Genomic DNA, 15,294 nt, shown 5'->3' with positions numbered 1-15,294 from the left:
ATTGCATTTGTTAATATGGGGATAACAAACTATATGTTAAAATAACAAAATTTAGGTTATAGCAAGTTATTGATATGTTATAACAACTTTACAATTTGGTTACTATAGTAAAATCTTTAAGTAGATTCGACAAAATAATTTAGTTTGTATAACAAATTTTTTTGTTGAAACAGCAAAATTATTCTATTAAAACAGCAAATCAATTTGTTACAGTAAATTTTATAAGAATCCATAATTTAAAAGTATGCTATAATCAACGATATCTGATTTGGAAAATATTTTAGCAACGAATTAGTTTTGTTACTGCAATAAAATGATTTCGTTAGGACAACAAATTGATTTGGTGATTTAACAGACTGGTTTGTTAGTAAAACTTAAAACATTTTGTTAATGCGACTAATGGATTTGTTACTATAACTACACTTATTTGTTACCAGAACATATTTTTCAGTTATCCCGTCTTTTGTTATTTCAACAAAATCGTTTTTATGAGTGTAGCTATTTGCGCGAATTATTTCAAGAAGACCTTACTGTAAGACGCTCTGAGAGACTAGCAGCCAAGAAAAATAATATTCTCTTTAAATTCCCAAATTTCAGTACCACTCATTATGAGTCTTCTTTCGTAATTACAGTTATACAATTATGGGAAGAACTACCAGAGGACATTATAAATTCATCAAGCTTGGAGGTTTTCAAAAATAAAATTTTTGATTATTTATTTAATTTAGATGTTTGATCATAAACTGTTGTAAATGCTTCTATCATTATTTTATTAATCTTCAAACTTCGTTAACCTTCTTTATATAGCTTCTTTTTAATTTAAAGTTTCCTACCTGTCTCTTTAGTAACATCAAAGATTCTTAAAATTATTAGTTAATTCTTTATAAATTAAATTTTTATATTAATTTTTAATGTAGTATATAATATTATCACCTATCTAAAAATATTATTGTGTAAAACACTCTAAATATTTATAAGTTAAACTGCACAATAATGTAAAATTATATGTATACTTACTCTTTGTCATTCGGCAACTGCCTTGACATAATTTTGTTAATAAACTAAATCCATCAACACATGAATAGTTAATGAAAATTTGTAAGATTCATAAATAATAAAATATTTAATAATTTACCGTGAAAAATTAAAATGAAAACAAACATTTGATGGTTAACCTGCAACCGACACTTCTAATAATAATAAAAAATAATTTAAAAGTTATATATTGTGTTTATAATTATTCATAATAAAATTAACTGCCAAAATAAATCCTACGTTCATTGTTAAAAATGAAAAAAAATAAAAACTATATTTTAAAAAATATTTTTAAAATTATTGCAAACAAAAAATCTTGTTTGGTTTGATATTTTTTTTGATTGCTAAAAACATTTTTTACTCTAAAATTTTTTATTTTTTACAAACGTTTTCTTATTTTTTTTTGCTATAGTACATTCGGAAATTTAAATTATTGCATATTTCATTTTACTATGGTACATTTCAATTTCTACCATTTACTATGTCTGATTTCATTTGTTTCGGAAATTACTATGGGCCATTGTAAAATTTTATTCTGAGTCAATAAGGTTCACTAGTAATATGCACCATTGTAATATCTAAAATCCATGCAGAATAAAAAATAATGGAAATTTCTCACCGTGTATTTTCCTACATATTGAACAATTTTGGTACACTCTTGCAACCTTGAGGCTCAAGCGTAACAATAGCGATTCCGATTCAAAATTAACAATTTTTTATTTTTTTAGCTGAACTTTCGGGTTTTCCAAAAATTTTTATTTTTGTAAACCATCCCTGAACTATAGCGAACAAAACATAAAAAAATTTTGAAAATCGGTCCAGCCGTTTTTTAGTTTTAGCGAGACTAACGCACAGCAATTTATTTTTATATATATAGAAGATTGTAATTTTTAAATTAAGTTGTGTATGTTCTTTTGTATTTATTGACCCATTTTTATCGAAGAAAAGTATTGAAGCTCATTGAAATCCTCCACCAAGTTCTAAAAATCAAATGACAAGCAAACATTATTAGTAATTAATATATATGAATAAATTATGACTAAAAATTACTAATCTCAAAAATGTTCCATTATTAAAAATAATAAATCTTGCTTACGTATTTCTTTTTATGTCAATCTACCATTTCAATTTAAATTTATGACATTAAATTTTTATTCTTTAAATCAATGATCATAAAAATTCTTGATATTTTTTCCCATACTGTATTATAATGTAAGACATAATTTTTAGGTTCATCTTCAATTGAACTTTTGTATAATATGCTAAAATTAAAAACTAATTCATTATTAAAAATGGAAAATTCCTTTAGGCAGCGCGAAATAAGTTAATTAAAATTACTGTTATATATGATAAAAAAATCATATTTTTTAAAATTAAAAAAATTTTTTTTCAAACTTTGAAGAGTTCAAAAATAAATTTTTTTTTTCTTTTACAAAATGACGGATGTATAAAAAATTTTTTTTTCGAAATCTTTTTGTATTTATGTGAAATAAAAAAAGATTGTTTCAATTAATTTCATAAATTTAGGATTGTCTATAACACAAAGTTCGATTAATTTATTCTAACTTTAAAACTTTATTCCAACTAAGCAAATTTCTTTTTAGATGTATTTCTAAAAATATGAATTTTTATTTATTCAGTAGGGTTAAATTTTCAATATTACTATTAACTAACTTTTTCGGTTTACATTTATCAGTTAATATCATTTTCTTATTATGCATAAATTTATTTATAATTTTTTTCTGCAATACTGAAATATATTTTTTTATTATTTACAAATATATTAATACAGATTTCCATTCATTTATTTTTACTTTTATACAAAAGCAACATCTAACAGAAATAAAGTAATGCCCCTCAAAGTATGAATGAGAATGATAAGCCTTTACGATGATAAAACAGTATAAAAATAAAAATTAAGTAAGCTCATCAAAAAAAAGTTCAAATTTTGTTTTATTTTGTTCAAGATTTGTTTGTTCATGTGAAATATTTCAACCTTTAAATCGATTTTTCGGTTAAAGATCCGACGAAATTTTTTCGAAATTGACTGATAAATTTTTGAGTTGAAATTTGAGTAAAAAAAAAAAAAAGTTGGTGCTCCGACGCTCTCAAATATGTAAAATTACTCTGTAAATGTTCAATATTTTGTTTTTTTTTCTTGACAGTTCATTTTCAATATATTATATTTTCTAAATGTTTAAAAAAAAAATTAATTTTTTTTAATTTCTGTACACAGAAAAAACAAACTTCTAGCACCAAGAAAATTTTAAGGAAGACAAAAATTATTTTGGAGCAAGGAGAAATTTTCTTGATTCAAGAACATTTTCTTGGCTCAAGAAACTTTGACTTCATTCAAGAAATTTTCAATATTTTCTTGAGCCAAGAAAATTTACCCTCCAGTCAAGAATTTTTTTTTCAGTGTAAAGAATTCTCCAAAATTAAGGTAGTTGTCGTGGTTAAGGCATACCGTCAGAAAATTCTAAATTGTTGTATACTTATTAAGGACATGATGATACAATTACCCTAAAAATTTGAAGACGATTAACCACCTATAATCCGAGATGAATTCAATTAAAAATTGGATATTTAACATTGATTGCATACGCTCTCTGCAATTCTGTACCAGTTTCTTAGTTATGAAAAAAAAACCAACTGTCAGAAACTTTCAAAAAACTGACCGTCTTTTAATGTGTTTGTTGTGAGTAAAAAAAAAATAAAAAAAAATTTTTGACCGTCTAATTATTTATAAATAACGGATTAAAGTTCAACAATTTATGAAAAAGTATATATCTACGGAGTCGGACAGAAACGATTGTATGGGTTGCGTTTCCACGGGTACCAGTCTTGCGTAAAAATTATGGATTACTTAGCTACAAGCTCATATACTTTTGCGGCGCGTATAATCTCTAATTTTTTGACAATATTGTACCATGACAACTACCTTAATGTTTATAAAAACTCTTGATACTTCCCATGCTGTATTACAATAGTATAAGACCTAATTTATCTTCAACAAAATTTCCACAGATAATATTAAAATTAAGAATAAAAAACAATTCCATGTATTATTAAAGCCGGCTTTGTCTCGCGAAGCTCAACACTTCGTCCAAAGCTTGGAGAAGTTTGTCAACAATTAGCAAGTTAGCATTAATTCCCATCAATCCAATCCTGAATATTTTTCCAGAAGTCGGTCCAAGTCCTCCAGCGATCTCAATGTTCCATCTGTCGATTTAGAAATAAATTAACTTTAGAATTACAATTCTTTGTAGAGAATAATAAACAAGTTAGTATTAAGATGTACTATTACAAATTCTATTTATATTTATGGATTTACTTTTTCATCATTCTCCCCGTGACTAGCTGAGGGTCGACCCCAGGTGGCACAACAATGGCCGTGATGGTATTCAACCGATTTTCCGGTTCTTTGACAAAGAATTCCAGCTTCCGCGCTTTCAGGCCCTCTTGAAGTTTCTTCGCCGCTATCTTGTGTCTGTGCCACGATGCCTCCAAGCCCTCTTCCGCCAGCTGAGCCAATCCTTCTCTCAATCCATACACCAGAGTTGCGGATATCGTGTGATGGTAACGCCTAACGGGTTCTGAAAAACAGTTCCAGTAGTTTCCCAACTCTTCCATGTCCCAGTAAAATACCGGGCTCTTAGTTTTTCGTAAAAATAATTTACGTCTGTAAAAATCAAAAAATTTATTAATTATTATCAAGGTAATTATTTACAAGCTGCATTATACCTTTTTTTTGGCCATAAAAAATAGATGAATTGATGAATCATCATGTTTTTTTTTTTTTTAATTTCTTTTTATAAATTTAAAAGTAAAATATTCGACTTTTTTATATCACGCGAGATCGAAGAAAAAGAGTAAATTAATTTTGCCTTGTGATTCCTTTATTTCTTTTCTCTTTCTACGTTTTCATTGGAAACAACTGATAAAAATGAAAATTTTTCATCTTAAATTCTATACATGTAAACTTACATATTAAACAATACTATTAAAAATGAGAATATACGATGTTTGTGTATTTTTTAGCTTGCCATTCGGCCTATGGAGCCTTGGCATAAATTTTGATTAATAAAATAAATAAATAAAATTTTTTACGGCTGATTCATGGTGCCCTGATTCAGAAAGATGATTTGAAATGATTAACTTCATGTTAATTGTATATCTGTATAGTATTAAATATTAAAATCCGATGCATTTAAATCATTTAAAATTAGATTTCTTAATCATCATGATGATAGCGAAAATATCAAAAAATTAATATTTCAATTAAAAAATCAACTTTAGAAGTTCAAAAAATCGTTATTTTTGCAAACAATCTTAAATAAATTTTATTCTCATTGTCTTTAAGCTTATTGTTATTTTTTTCGCAATCTACATTTAAAAACAAAGAATTTAAAAAAAATTGATGTCAAAATGAGTTTTTTATGTATTTTAAAAAAAAGAAAATATATCAAAAACATCAAAAAGAGATAAAATATAAATTTTATCCAAAAACATGAAAACCAAATTTTTTTTCAACTTTTAAAGAAAAAAAGCTATCGAAATCTTCATTTTTTCTTTTCACATTTTTTATCATAAATGCACCGTAAAAACAAGCAGAATAAAAACAAATTAAAAAATGTTTATTTTTCACCTAGATATGGACAAAAATAATACATTCACAATATCACCAATTTTATTTTTATTTTTATTTTTAGCTTCATTTTCATTATTTATATTTATATTAAATTCAAATATCACAAAATATTTTATTGTTACTATTAATGTATACTGCCGATCGGCGTTTTTTTGCAATAAATAAATAAATAGGGTTGAACCCACTTGTAAATAATTACCCATTACTTCTCAATCAGTATTCTTAACCAGGGTTTTATTATCTTCTCGATTTAAGTACACAGAAAAAACAAATTTCTTGCGCCAATAAAATTTTAAGGAAGATAAAAGTTATTTTGGAGCAAGAATAAATTTTCTTGGCTCAAAAAACTTTGACTTAATATTTTTTTGAGTCAAGAAAATTTACAGTTTAGTCAAGAAGTTTTTTTTTCAGTGCCCTAAATATATTGAAAAAAAACTTCAAACTTGATATAAGTTGTTAAAGTTATCTAAAATTACTAAGACAATTTTCTATACTGAAAAAGAAAAAAAAATGAATCAAGAGAAAAATTCTTGAACCAAAAAAATACATGTAGTAGAATCTTTAAACTAAAAAATTTTTCTTTATTCAAGTAAATTTTACTTAATTCAATACTTTTTCGTCTTTTAATTTGAAGACATGAAAAGTTTTTTAAATTATTTTTTTGGTTCATGAATTTTTCTCTTGATTCAAAGTATTTTTTTTTTTTCAGTATAGAATTTTGTCTTATTAATTTTAGGTAACATTAACAACTTAGATCAAGTTTGAAGTTTTCTTTCACTATATTGTAATTTACATATTATTATAGTAATGAGTTAAGACATTAACAATAAAAGTTTTAAATTTGTTAAATAATATTTTTGTAAAAATAAGAAATTTTAATTTTTAATAGTGGGATAAATTTAAGTAAATAATCAATACCTACTCAGCACGTTCATTAAATGAAATCGGCGTAAGCCCAGGCGGAGCACCAATAACTTTTTGACTTCCCGTGTAAGCCGCGTCTATTTTCCAGGCGTCCATAAAAAAGGGCTCGCCTCCCAGTGAGGCAACTGCATCAACAATCAGCAGCGCGTCGTGCCTAATTACAAATTACAAATTAACTGTATTAATTAAAAAATTATTATTCCGTATAATATACGAATGACAAAAAAACCTGCGGACAACGTCTCCAAATCCAATTAACGGCTGTTTAAGACCCGTTGAAGATTCAGAGTGAGTCAAGAAGACAACTGCTGGTTTATACTTAATCATTGCAGCTTCAAATTCTTCAAGAGTTGCAGCTACTCCTAGTGCGATCTCCAAAATCTCGACCTGTAATATCAGCATTAAAGAATTATTATTTTTTCTCTTGGAAAAATGTAGAAATTTTTATAAAGGAAAATTTTTTTATAGAGTGTTTTCGAAGAAGAAAATATACTTTTTTTTATGTCTAATTGACAATAAATTAACCATTTCAATTGAAATAAGTTTAAGAGTAAAAATGTCAAAAATAATATATCTTCTTTAATTATGGGGGTCGTAAACTAGGCCAATGTGTTTGGAAACTATAACATGAAAATTTATGAGGGTCAGAAGCTAAGTCCCTAAGCATTGGTTTTCAAAACATAAATTTATATTATTTATATAATTATTATCTAATAATTGTTCTACGCTTATAATTGTTACAAAAAATTCCAAAATTAATGATAACATTATAAAAAATTTAGTTTTAGTTGAAAACAATACTTATAACAATTTAATGCTCAATAAAGCTATTAAAACATGAAAAATTAGACTGTTTGCCTAAATAATAAAGAATATTGATAATACTCTATATCTAAAAAATTATTATTCATTTTACTTGTTTTATAGGAATTAGACTAAAAATTAATATTATGGATACTATGTTCGAAAATCTAAATAAATTATTGGATAAAATATCTTATTTAAAAAAATAATGATCCAACTTAGAATAGCGAATCATTATGTAAGCAATCTCTCATACGTCGGTGGGACTGTGCAATTTTATCTTCAATCAAATTGCAGAAACTGTACAATGAAAGCAAACGACATATTTCTACACTCTGTATTTATAGAGTTTATTTTTATTATTAAATGCCCTACACGCAAAGGAGTCAGAACAGAATTTATACTTTCGTTTGGACAATAATAATCTAAACTTGAGTAAGCATCTTCAATATGAGTAAAGAAAAATATCTTTATAAACTGGTCAACCTCTGCAAAAAAAGCGTAAAAACTCGTACAATAAAATAAAATGTATTCTTCTTGATTAAAAGATTTCGAAATATTTATCAAATAAATTTAATATTAACATTTTTAATTTAACTTTGTACAATAATCGGGTAAAAATATTGTTTTTGACGGCGTCAAAGGTATAGAAAAAAATTATATTATTTTTAGAATTGAAATTAAATTGATTTATGAAGAATCTGCTTACTCCTTTTTATTAGTATTAAATAAATAAATAAAGAAAATTATTAAAACTAGCAACCCTGCAGTCACTATGTGACTGCCGTGACTTGTGAACTATGCATAAGTAAAATTTTGCTTTATTAAATAAATGACTTTTGTTAAACTGCATTGTACTTTCTTAACTATTGACGTTTTTAAAGATATAAGCTCATCCCGATGTTATACTCATCCATAGCTTTCATTCGAGTACCCACATGCATTTTGATATATTTTTCATATGTACATATATATAATATATATAAATATATGGAAAATTGATGTGGGTACTCAAATGAAAGGTCTCAACGAGTGTAATGTCGGAGTGAGCTTAATCTTTAAACATATCAATAGTTCACAAGATACAAGGCCATTTTTTAATTATATTAAATTGCGCTGTACTTTCTTAACTATTGACGTTTTTAATGATATAAGCTCATCTCGATGTTACACTTATCAATAGCTTTCATTTGAGTACCCATATGCATTTTGATATATTTTTCATACATACATATATATAAAATATATGTAAATATATGAAAAATTGATGTGGGTACTCAAATGAAAAGTCTCGATGAGTGTAATATCGAGATGAGCTTATATCTTTAAAAATATCAATAGTTCATAAGATACAAGGTCATTTCTTAATTATGTATCTAGAGATAGAACATTTTCGAATGCAATCTAAATACTCATCATCATAAATTGACTATTGGTGAGAATGATATGAGAACTTGAAAAGGCACAAATTTAATTCAAGACCTTTGCAATGACACTAAATTTCACTAAAAAAATCGATTTTATCATATGACTATCCTGGAGACAAAATTTTTCTTATTCTCTTATTAATATAGACTAGCAACCTTGCAGTCACTATGTGACTGCCGTGACTTGTGAACAATACATAAGTAAAATTTTCTTTATTAAATAATGCATTTTGTTTAATTGTACTGTACTTTCTTAAATATTGACGTTTTTAAAGATATAAGCTCATCCCAATGTTACACTCATCAAGAGCTTTCATTTGAATACCCACATGCATTTTCATATATTTTTCATATATACATATCTATAATATATATATATATATATATATAAATATATGAAAAATTGATGTGGGTACTCACTCAAATGAAAGGTCTTGATGAATGTAACATCAAGATGAGCTTATATCTTTAAAAATATCAATATTAGAGATAGAGCATTTTCGAATGCAGCCTGCGTACTTATCATAATAAATTGACTATAGGTGAGAATGATATGAAAACTTGAAAAGGCACAGATTAAAGTCAAGACTTTTGCATTGACACTAAATTTCACTAAAGAAAGGATTTTATCATATGACTATCCTAGAGATAAAATTTTTCTTATTCTCTTAATAATATAAATTATGAATCAATTATAAAAAAAAAAAAAGCAACTTACACGTGCTCCAATTCGTTTAGCCATTTCTTGAGCTCTTTCACCCCATAATCCCGCTTTTATTATTAAAATAGTGTCTGTAGGTTCAAGTAGATTCGCTAAGGAAGCTTCCATGCCTGAGTGACCTGTCGCACTAATAGCGAGAGTGAGCCTATTGTTAGTTTGAAATGCATACTGCAGGCCAGCTTTAATGTCATCCATCATCTAATTATGTAAATAACTATCACTAAACACATAATGCATACAATATAACCACCATGTGTACTATCACTTGGCTCTCGCTTACCTAACAATTAGCATACTTACAATTACTACTTACACAGCATTAGTTAATCGCATTGTTACTCACTTTAAACGTTTCCAAGTGCATGTGTCCCAACAGCGGATTACTTATCGCCTTTATTACTCTCTCTGATAAATTACTCGGGCCTGGACCTAGCAGGAGTCTCTTCGGTACCTTCATCGGTTGTAACAATTCATTACTCACCGGTTTTAATCCTCCAGCCTTTTTTATCATTGATGCGTAGCTCTGCATTTTTATAATCACAATTACAATATGATGTTTTGTTTTTAATTACAGTCGTTATATAAATGCTGAGTTACTTGTTGATCATCGACCAGAGACTATCGTATGAAGTGATAACTTTGTTATTAAGTAGGGGATATCTCTGATAACTGAAGACGATGAAAGTGAGAGGGAGATCTTATTTTTCTTGGAATAATTGTATTAATTTACTCCAATTGTTATTTAACCTTATCACCTTGCTTCCTGTAAATACTAATTATTTTTAGGTCAATTTAATTTTTTAGGTTTTACAAAATAATTTTAAACTAGCAACCTTGCAGTCACTATTTGACTGCCGTAACTGGTGAAATATAAATAAATAAAATTTTGCGTTACTAAATAATGACTTTTGTTAAATTGCACTGTACTTTCTTAAATATTTTTAAAAATATAAGCTCATCCTAACGTTACACTCATCAAGAGCTTTCATTTGAGTACCCACATGCATTTTCATATATTTTTCATATATACATATATATAATATATATAAATATATGAAAAATTGATGTGGGTACTCAAATGAAAAGTCTCGATGAGTGTAATGTCGGGGTGAGCTTATATCTTTAACAATATAAATAGTTCACAAGATACAAAGTAATTTCTTAATAATATTAAATTGCACTGTACTTTTTTAACTATTAATATTTTTAAAGATATAAGCTCATCCCGATGTTACACTCATCAAGAGCTTTCATTTGAGTACCAACATGCATTTTCATATATTTTTCATATATACATATATATAATATATATTAATATATGAAAAATTGATGTGGGTACTCAAATGAAAAGTCTCGATGAGTGTAATGTCGGGGTGAGCTTATATCTTTAAAAATATCAATAATTCACAAGACACAAGGTCATTTCTTAATTATATTAAATTGCACTGTACTTTTTTAACTATTGATATTTTTAAAGATATAAGCTCATCCCGATGTTACACCCATCAAGAGCTTTCATTTGAGTACCCACATGCATTTTGATATATTTTTCATATATACATATATATAATTTATATAAATATATGAAAAACTGATGTGGGTATTCAAATGAAAGGTTTCAATGAGTGTAATGTCGGGGTGAGCTTATATCTTTAATAATATAAATAGTTCACAAGATACAAAGTAATTTCTTAATTATATTAAATTGCACTGTACTTTTTTAACTATTAATATTTTTAAAGATATAAGCTCATCCCGATTTTACACTCATCAAGAGCTTTCATTTGTGTACCAACATGCATTTTCATATATTTTTCATATATACATATATATAATATATATTAATATATGAAAAATTAATGTGGGTATTCAAATGAAAGGTCTCGATGAGTGTAATGTCGGGGTGAGCTTATATCTTTAATAATATCAATAGTTCACAAGATACAAAGCCTTTTCTTAATTATATTAAATTGCGCTGTACTTTCTTAACTATTGACGTTTTTAATGATATAAGCTCATCTCGATGTTACACTTATCAATAGCTTTCATTTGAGTACCCATATGCATTTTGATATATTTTTCATACATACATATATATAAAGATACAAGGTCATTTCTTAATTATGTATCTAGAGATAGAGCATTTTCGACTGCAGTATAAATCCTTATCATTATAAATTGACTACCGGTGAGAATGATATAAAATTCTGAAAAGGCACAAATTCAAGTAAAAACCTTTTTGTAATAACACTAAATTTTACTAAAAAAACCGATTTTATCATATGTCTATCCTAGAGATAAAATTTCTCTTATTATATTAATATTATAGATTAATCATTTGGTTTGTTCCCATGCAATTTAAAATTTCTTTTTTTTTGATAATTTTTTTCTAAGAAGTAAAGAAAATATTTGACATTTGCTACTTTCACTATCATGAGAAATTTTTTTAATTCTTTAAATAATTGATTAAAATTTTATTGAAATTTAAAACCAGAATTAATTAGTCCCAAAGTAGAACCGTTACGGTTAAATTTTTTCCGTCACAATATTACCATTAAAATATGACGTTCTACGCGCCTGCATAATTTATATTGTTTTTAATGTTTTTTTTTTTTTTTTTTTTTTTTAAATAAAAACATTTTTAATTTTAAAAAATATTTTACCAATCTAAACTTTAGAGAAACAGTAGAACTTTTATAACTATTTTATAACTTTTTAGAACTATTTTATAACTTTAAAAATTTTCTTTTTTCTTCAAAGTCCAACTTGAGAATTGACCTTCGATAAGAAGCAAAAAAGTTTCTGAAAAAAAATAAACTTATATTAGGAAAAATGTCTTATTTGAAAAAGACAAGCGGAGATTTTTATTCAAACCTTTTTTTATAGAATTCAATCCTTTACAAAAGATCCTTGAAATAAAACCTACCTTTTCGAAATAGAATTCTTAAATAAATAAACTTCTTCAAACCAAAATTTGAGCTTTTAAATCCTTCCAAACTTTCACCCTCGGTATACTTACAACTAAAAAATTCGATGTCAAATTTTTTGACATTTTAACTTTAGTTTGTCACAACTTCTTTATTTAAAATAAAGTATCTCACACTAAAACTTCTGAAATTAATTAATATCCAACAATTTTTTACATTTTTATGACAATTAAATTATTATTAAAAAAAATTGAATATGTAGGAATTAAAAAAAAAATTCCAAGTGTAAATTAAAAAAAATATTTTATTTTACCATAATTTATTCATCACAAAAATTTCAAAAATTTTCACCTGTCACTTGAGTTTATTATCATAAAATTCAATGACATTAAAGATACCAGTCACCTGATCATTTTTCAATTTTATTTAACAAAAAAATTTTTTCCCAAAAATTATTATTCAAAAAAATTGCATTTTTAATTTTTTAAAATTTCTAAAAGTCAATTTTTTTTGCCATAATTTATTTGTTATAAAAATTATCAATTATCTGCAAAATTAATTTCCATTAAAATTCACCCTGCAAATAAAAAAAATGAAAATAAAATTAGCAGACAGCTGACAATTTTCAGAATTTTTTTCATAAATAAAATTATTACAAAAAAATTAAAAGAAAAAATTCCACATGTAAAAAATTCAAAAAACTATACGTGCAATTTTTTAAAAATATTTATTTATTACTAATTCAATTAATAAAAAAAATGAAAATTAATTTAGTAGATATTTGATAATTTTAAGAATTTTTTTAACAAATAAATTATGGCAAAAAAAAATTAACATGTAGAAATTTTAAAAAATAAAAAATGCAATTTTTTAAAAATAATTTTTGGAAAAAATCTATTTGGTAAAAAAAATTAAAAAATCATTGACTGCTAACTTTAATGTCATAAAAAAGAAAATAAAAATTTTTCGCTGTCGGCTAATTTTAGTTTAATACAAAAAAATGATCTTTAAAAATCCCTTCTCAAAAAAACCTTATACTTGCCTACAATTTATTACTCACATTTGTTCAACGACTTAAATTGAATGAAACGACATAAATTAGACCTCGGACATTGCCCTGATTATAATAATTTTCCCGCAACAAAAAATTAATTACCCTCCATCAAGATTCCTAAGGAAGAAATAAAAAAAAATTCACTTACTGTCAGATTTAAATCCCCGAAGATAAGAACTTTAAAAAAATACCTAAATTCTTTAAAGTATTTAATTTAAAAGTCCCAAATTCAGTTAACCCCAAGAGCGACCGTAAGATATCGCCCTCTGGCGTTAAAAATAGTTTTAAATTTCCTTAAACTTTCTCTTTCTCTCCTTACAAAATGGTGAATGTTCTCACTCTGTTAGCTCCTTACACCAGTTGCTCTTTATCTTTCTCTTTCTGCCTCTCGGTGACCGGAGTTCGCTCTCCTTGGAATTCCACAGCGATTCTCAAGTTAAAGTGAACATAAGTTTGGTCTGAAGTCTCGAGTTGCCGAATGGGAATGAGAATGGGAATGGAAAATGTAAACCAACCTAAACTGAAACGGCAAACGGCTAAAACGTTTGCTGAGCTAGTACAAAACCCCGAGCGAGATGAAGAGGATCACGAGCGACGTTCAAAGGTGGTCCCCTCTCCTCGTCCTTATCTTTTCCTCTCCTTCTCCTTTTTCTTCTTCTTCTTCTTCTTCTTCTTCGTCCATTCCTCGTACCCGTATTATACGAAGCCTCAGAACAAGAGCCGACTTACCACTTACACACTTTAAATTGTGCTCGTTTACTCTCTCACCAACGGGGAACTGAACGTGAACGAAAACAACCAGCTACAGCCGACACGGTACGACTCCCTCACCCTCACCATCACACACACACACAGACTCAGCAACTCAGCAGACAACCGCTGTTCAGTAACAGCCTACTGGCTCCAGTAACTCAGTTACACTCTGTTCGGTTCAGTTAAATTCTTTCTACATACACAACTTCTCGTCAGTTGCTGAGCAAGTCTTACAAACACGAGACAGCAAAGCTTATTCTGGAATTTTATTATTATTTCTGTTTCCATGCCGGTTACTTCTTACTGGTTATTAACTTCCGTCCATTACTATCAACAATACACCTTTACAAGTCCGTTTTGTCAATCTTTGATTTTTAAATATTTAAATAACCATCAACGCCACCAAGAATAAATAATAAAATATTTGTCGCGTGCCAATAATAAAATCTAATAATCAAAATTTTATCAATAGTGTTTAATATTATCATTCAAGACCATCTTTGTAAGTGTGACAAGTTTACTAAGTTTACTAAGTGCCTAGTAATCCTAGATAAAGAAGAAATAATAAAAAGTTTATGAAAATTAAGTTAGCTGACATTTAAAAATTTTTTTTCATTAAAACAATGATTACAAAAAAATAAAAACAAATGTTTATTTGTAAAAAAATTTAAAAACTGTAAGTGCAATTTTTAAAAAATATTTTTTTGTTCTAATTTAATTAATCAATAAAATTTTAATAATTTCAAGAAATTTACCAGATATTTTTTCAAAATTTTTTACTTGTAAATAAAAGTTAAAATCGCCATTTTGTTTTGTAATTAAATGAGAATTAATTTAGCAGATATTTAATTTTTTTAACAAACAAACTATGGCAAAAAAATTGACATGTAAAAATTATAAATGCAATTTTTTAAAAATAATTTTTCAGAAAAGATTTGTTTATTAAATAAAATAAAATTGTCAAGTGACTGCTAACTTTAATTTCATGTAATTAAAAT

General features: G+C 26.4%; 2 protein-coding genes across 4 annotated transcripts in view; one reads left to right on the top strand and one right to left on the bottom strand.

Annotated features, from left to right (window-relative positions):
- Positions 1-1,889: 1,889 nt before the first annotated feature.
- On the bottom strand, positions 1,890-10,343 carry LOC123266265 (alanine--glyoxylate aminotransferase). 3 transcript variants are annotated; one of them, XM_044730410.1, is made up of 7 exons: positions 9,906-10,334; positions 9,560-9,760; positions 6,840-6,997; positions 6,609-6,764; positions 4,370-4,717; positions 4,061-4,257; positions 1,890-1,910 (listed from the first exon to the last, which is right to left on the bottom strand). In XM_044730410.1, exons 1-6 carry the CDS (start codon positions 10,089-10,091, stop codon positions 4,104-4,106), a joined length of 1,203 nt encoding a protein of 400 aa, XP_044586345.1. In that variant the 5' UTR covers positions 10,092-10,334; the 3' UTR covers positions 1,890-1,910; positions 4,061-4,103. The 3 variants fall into 3 exon arrangements, with proteins under 3 accessions (XP_044586345.1, XP_044586347.1, XP_044586346.1); XM_044730412.1 differs by lacking the exon at positions 1,890-1,910 and having other exon boundaries at positions 4,053-4,257; positions 9,906-10,085; positions 10,160-10,334; XM_044730411.1 differs by lacking the exon at positions 1,890-1,910 and having other exon boundaries at positions 4,053-4,257; positions 9,906-10,343.
- A 4,434-nt stretch (positions 10,344-14,777) lies between these two features.
- LOC123266263 (rho guanine nucleotide exchange factor 10-like protein) overlaps positions 14,778-15,294 on the top strand; it is a 35,228-nt gene continuing 34,711 nt past the window's right edge. Inside the window, exon 1 of the mRNA XM_044730408.1 lies at positions 14,778-14,798. The gene's annotated coding sequence lies outside the window, so the exon portion shown is untranslated. The remainder of the gene's footprint in view (positions 14,799-15,294) is intronic.

Source organism: Cotesia glomerata, linkage group LG5 (genome assembly GCF_020080835.1).
Source record: "Cotesia glomerata isolate CgM1 linkage group LG5, MPM_Cglom_v2.3, whole genome shotgun sequence".
NCBI lineage: Eukaryota > Metazoa > Arthropoda > Insecta > Hymenoptera > Braconidae > Cotesia > Cotesia glomerata.
This window is presented reverse-complemented; position numbering and strand designations above follow the sequence as displayed.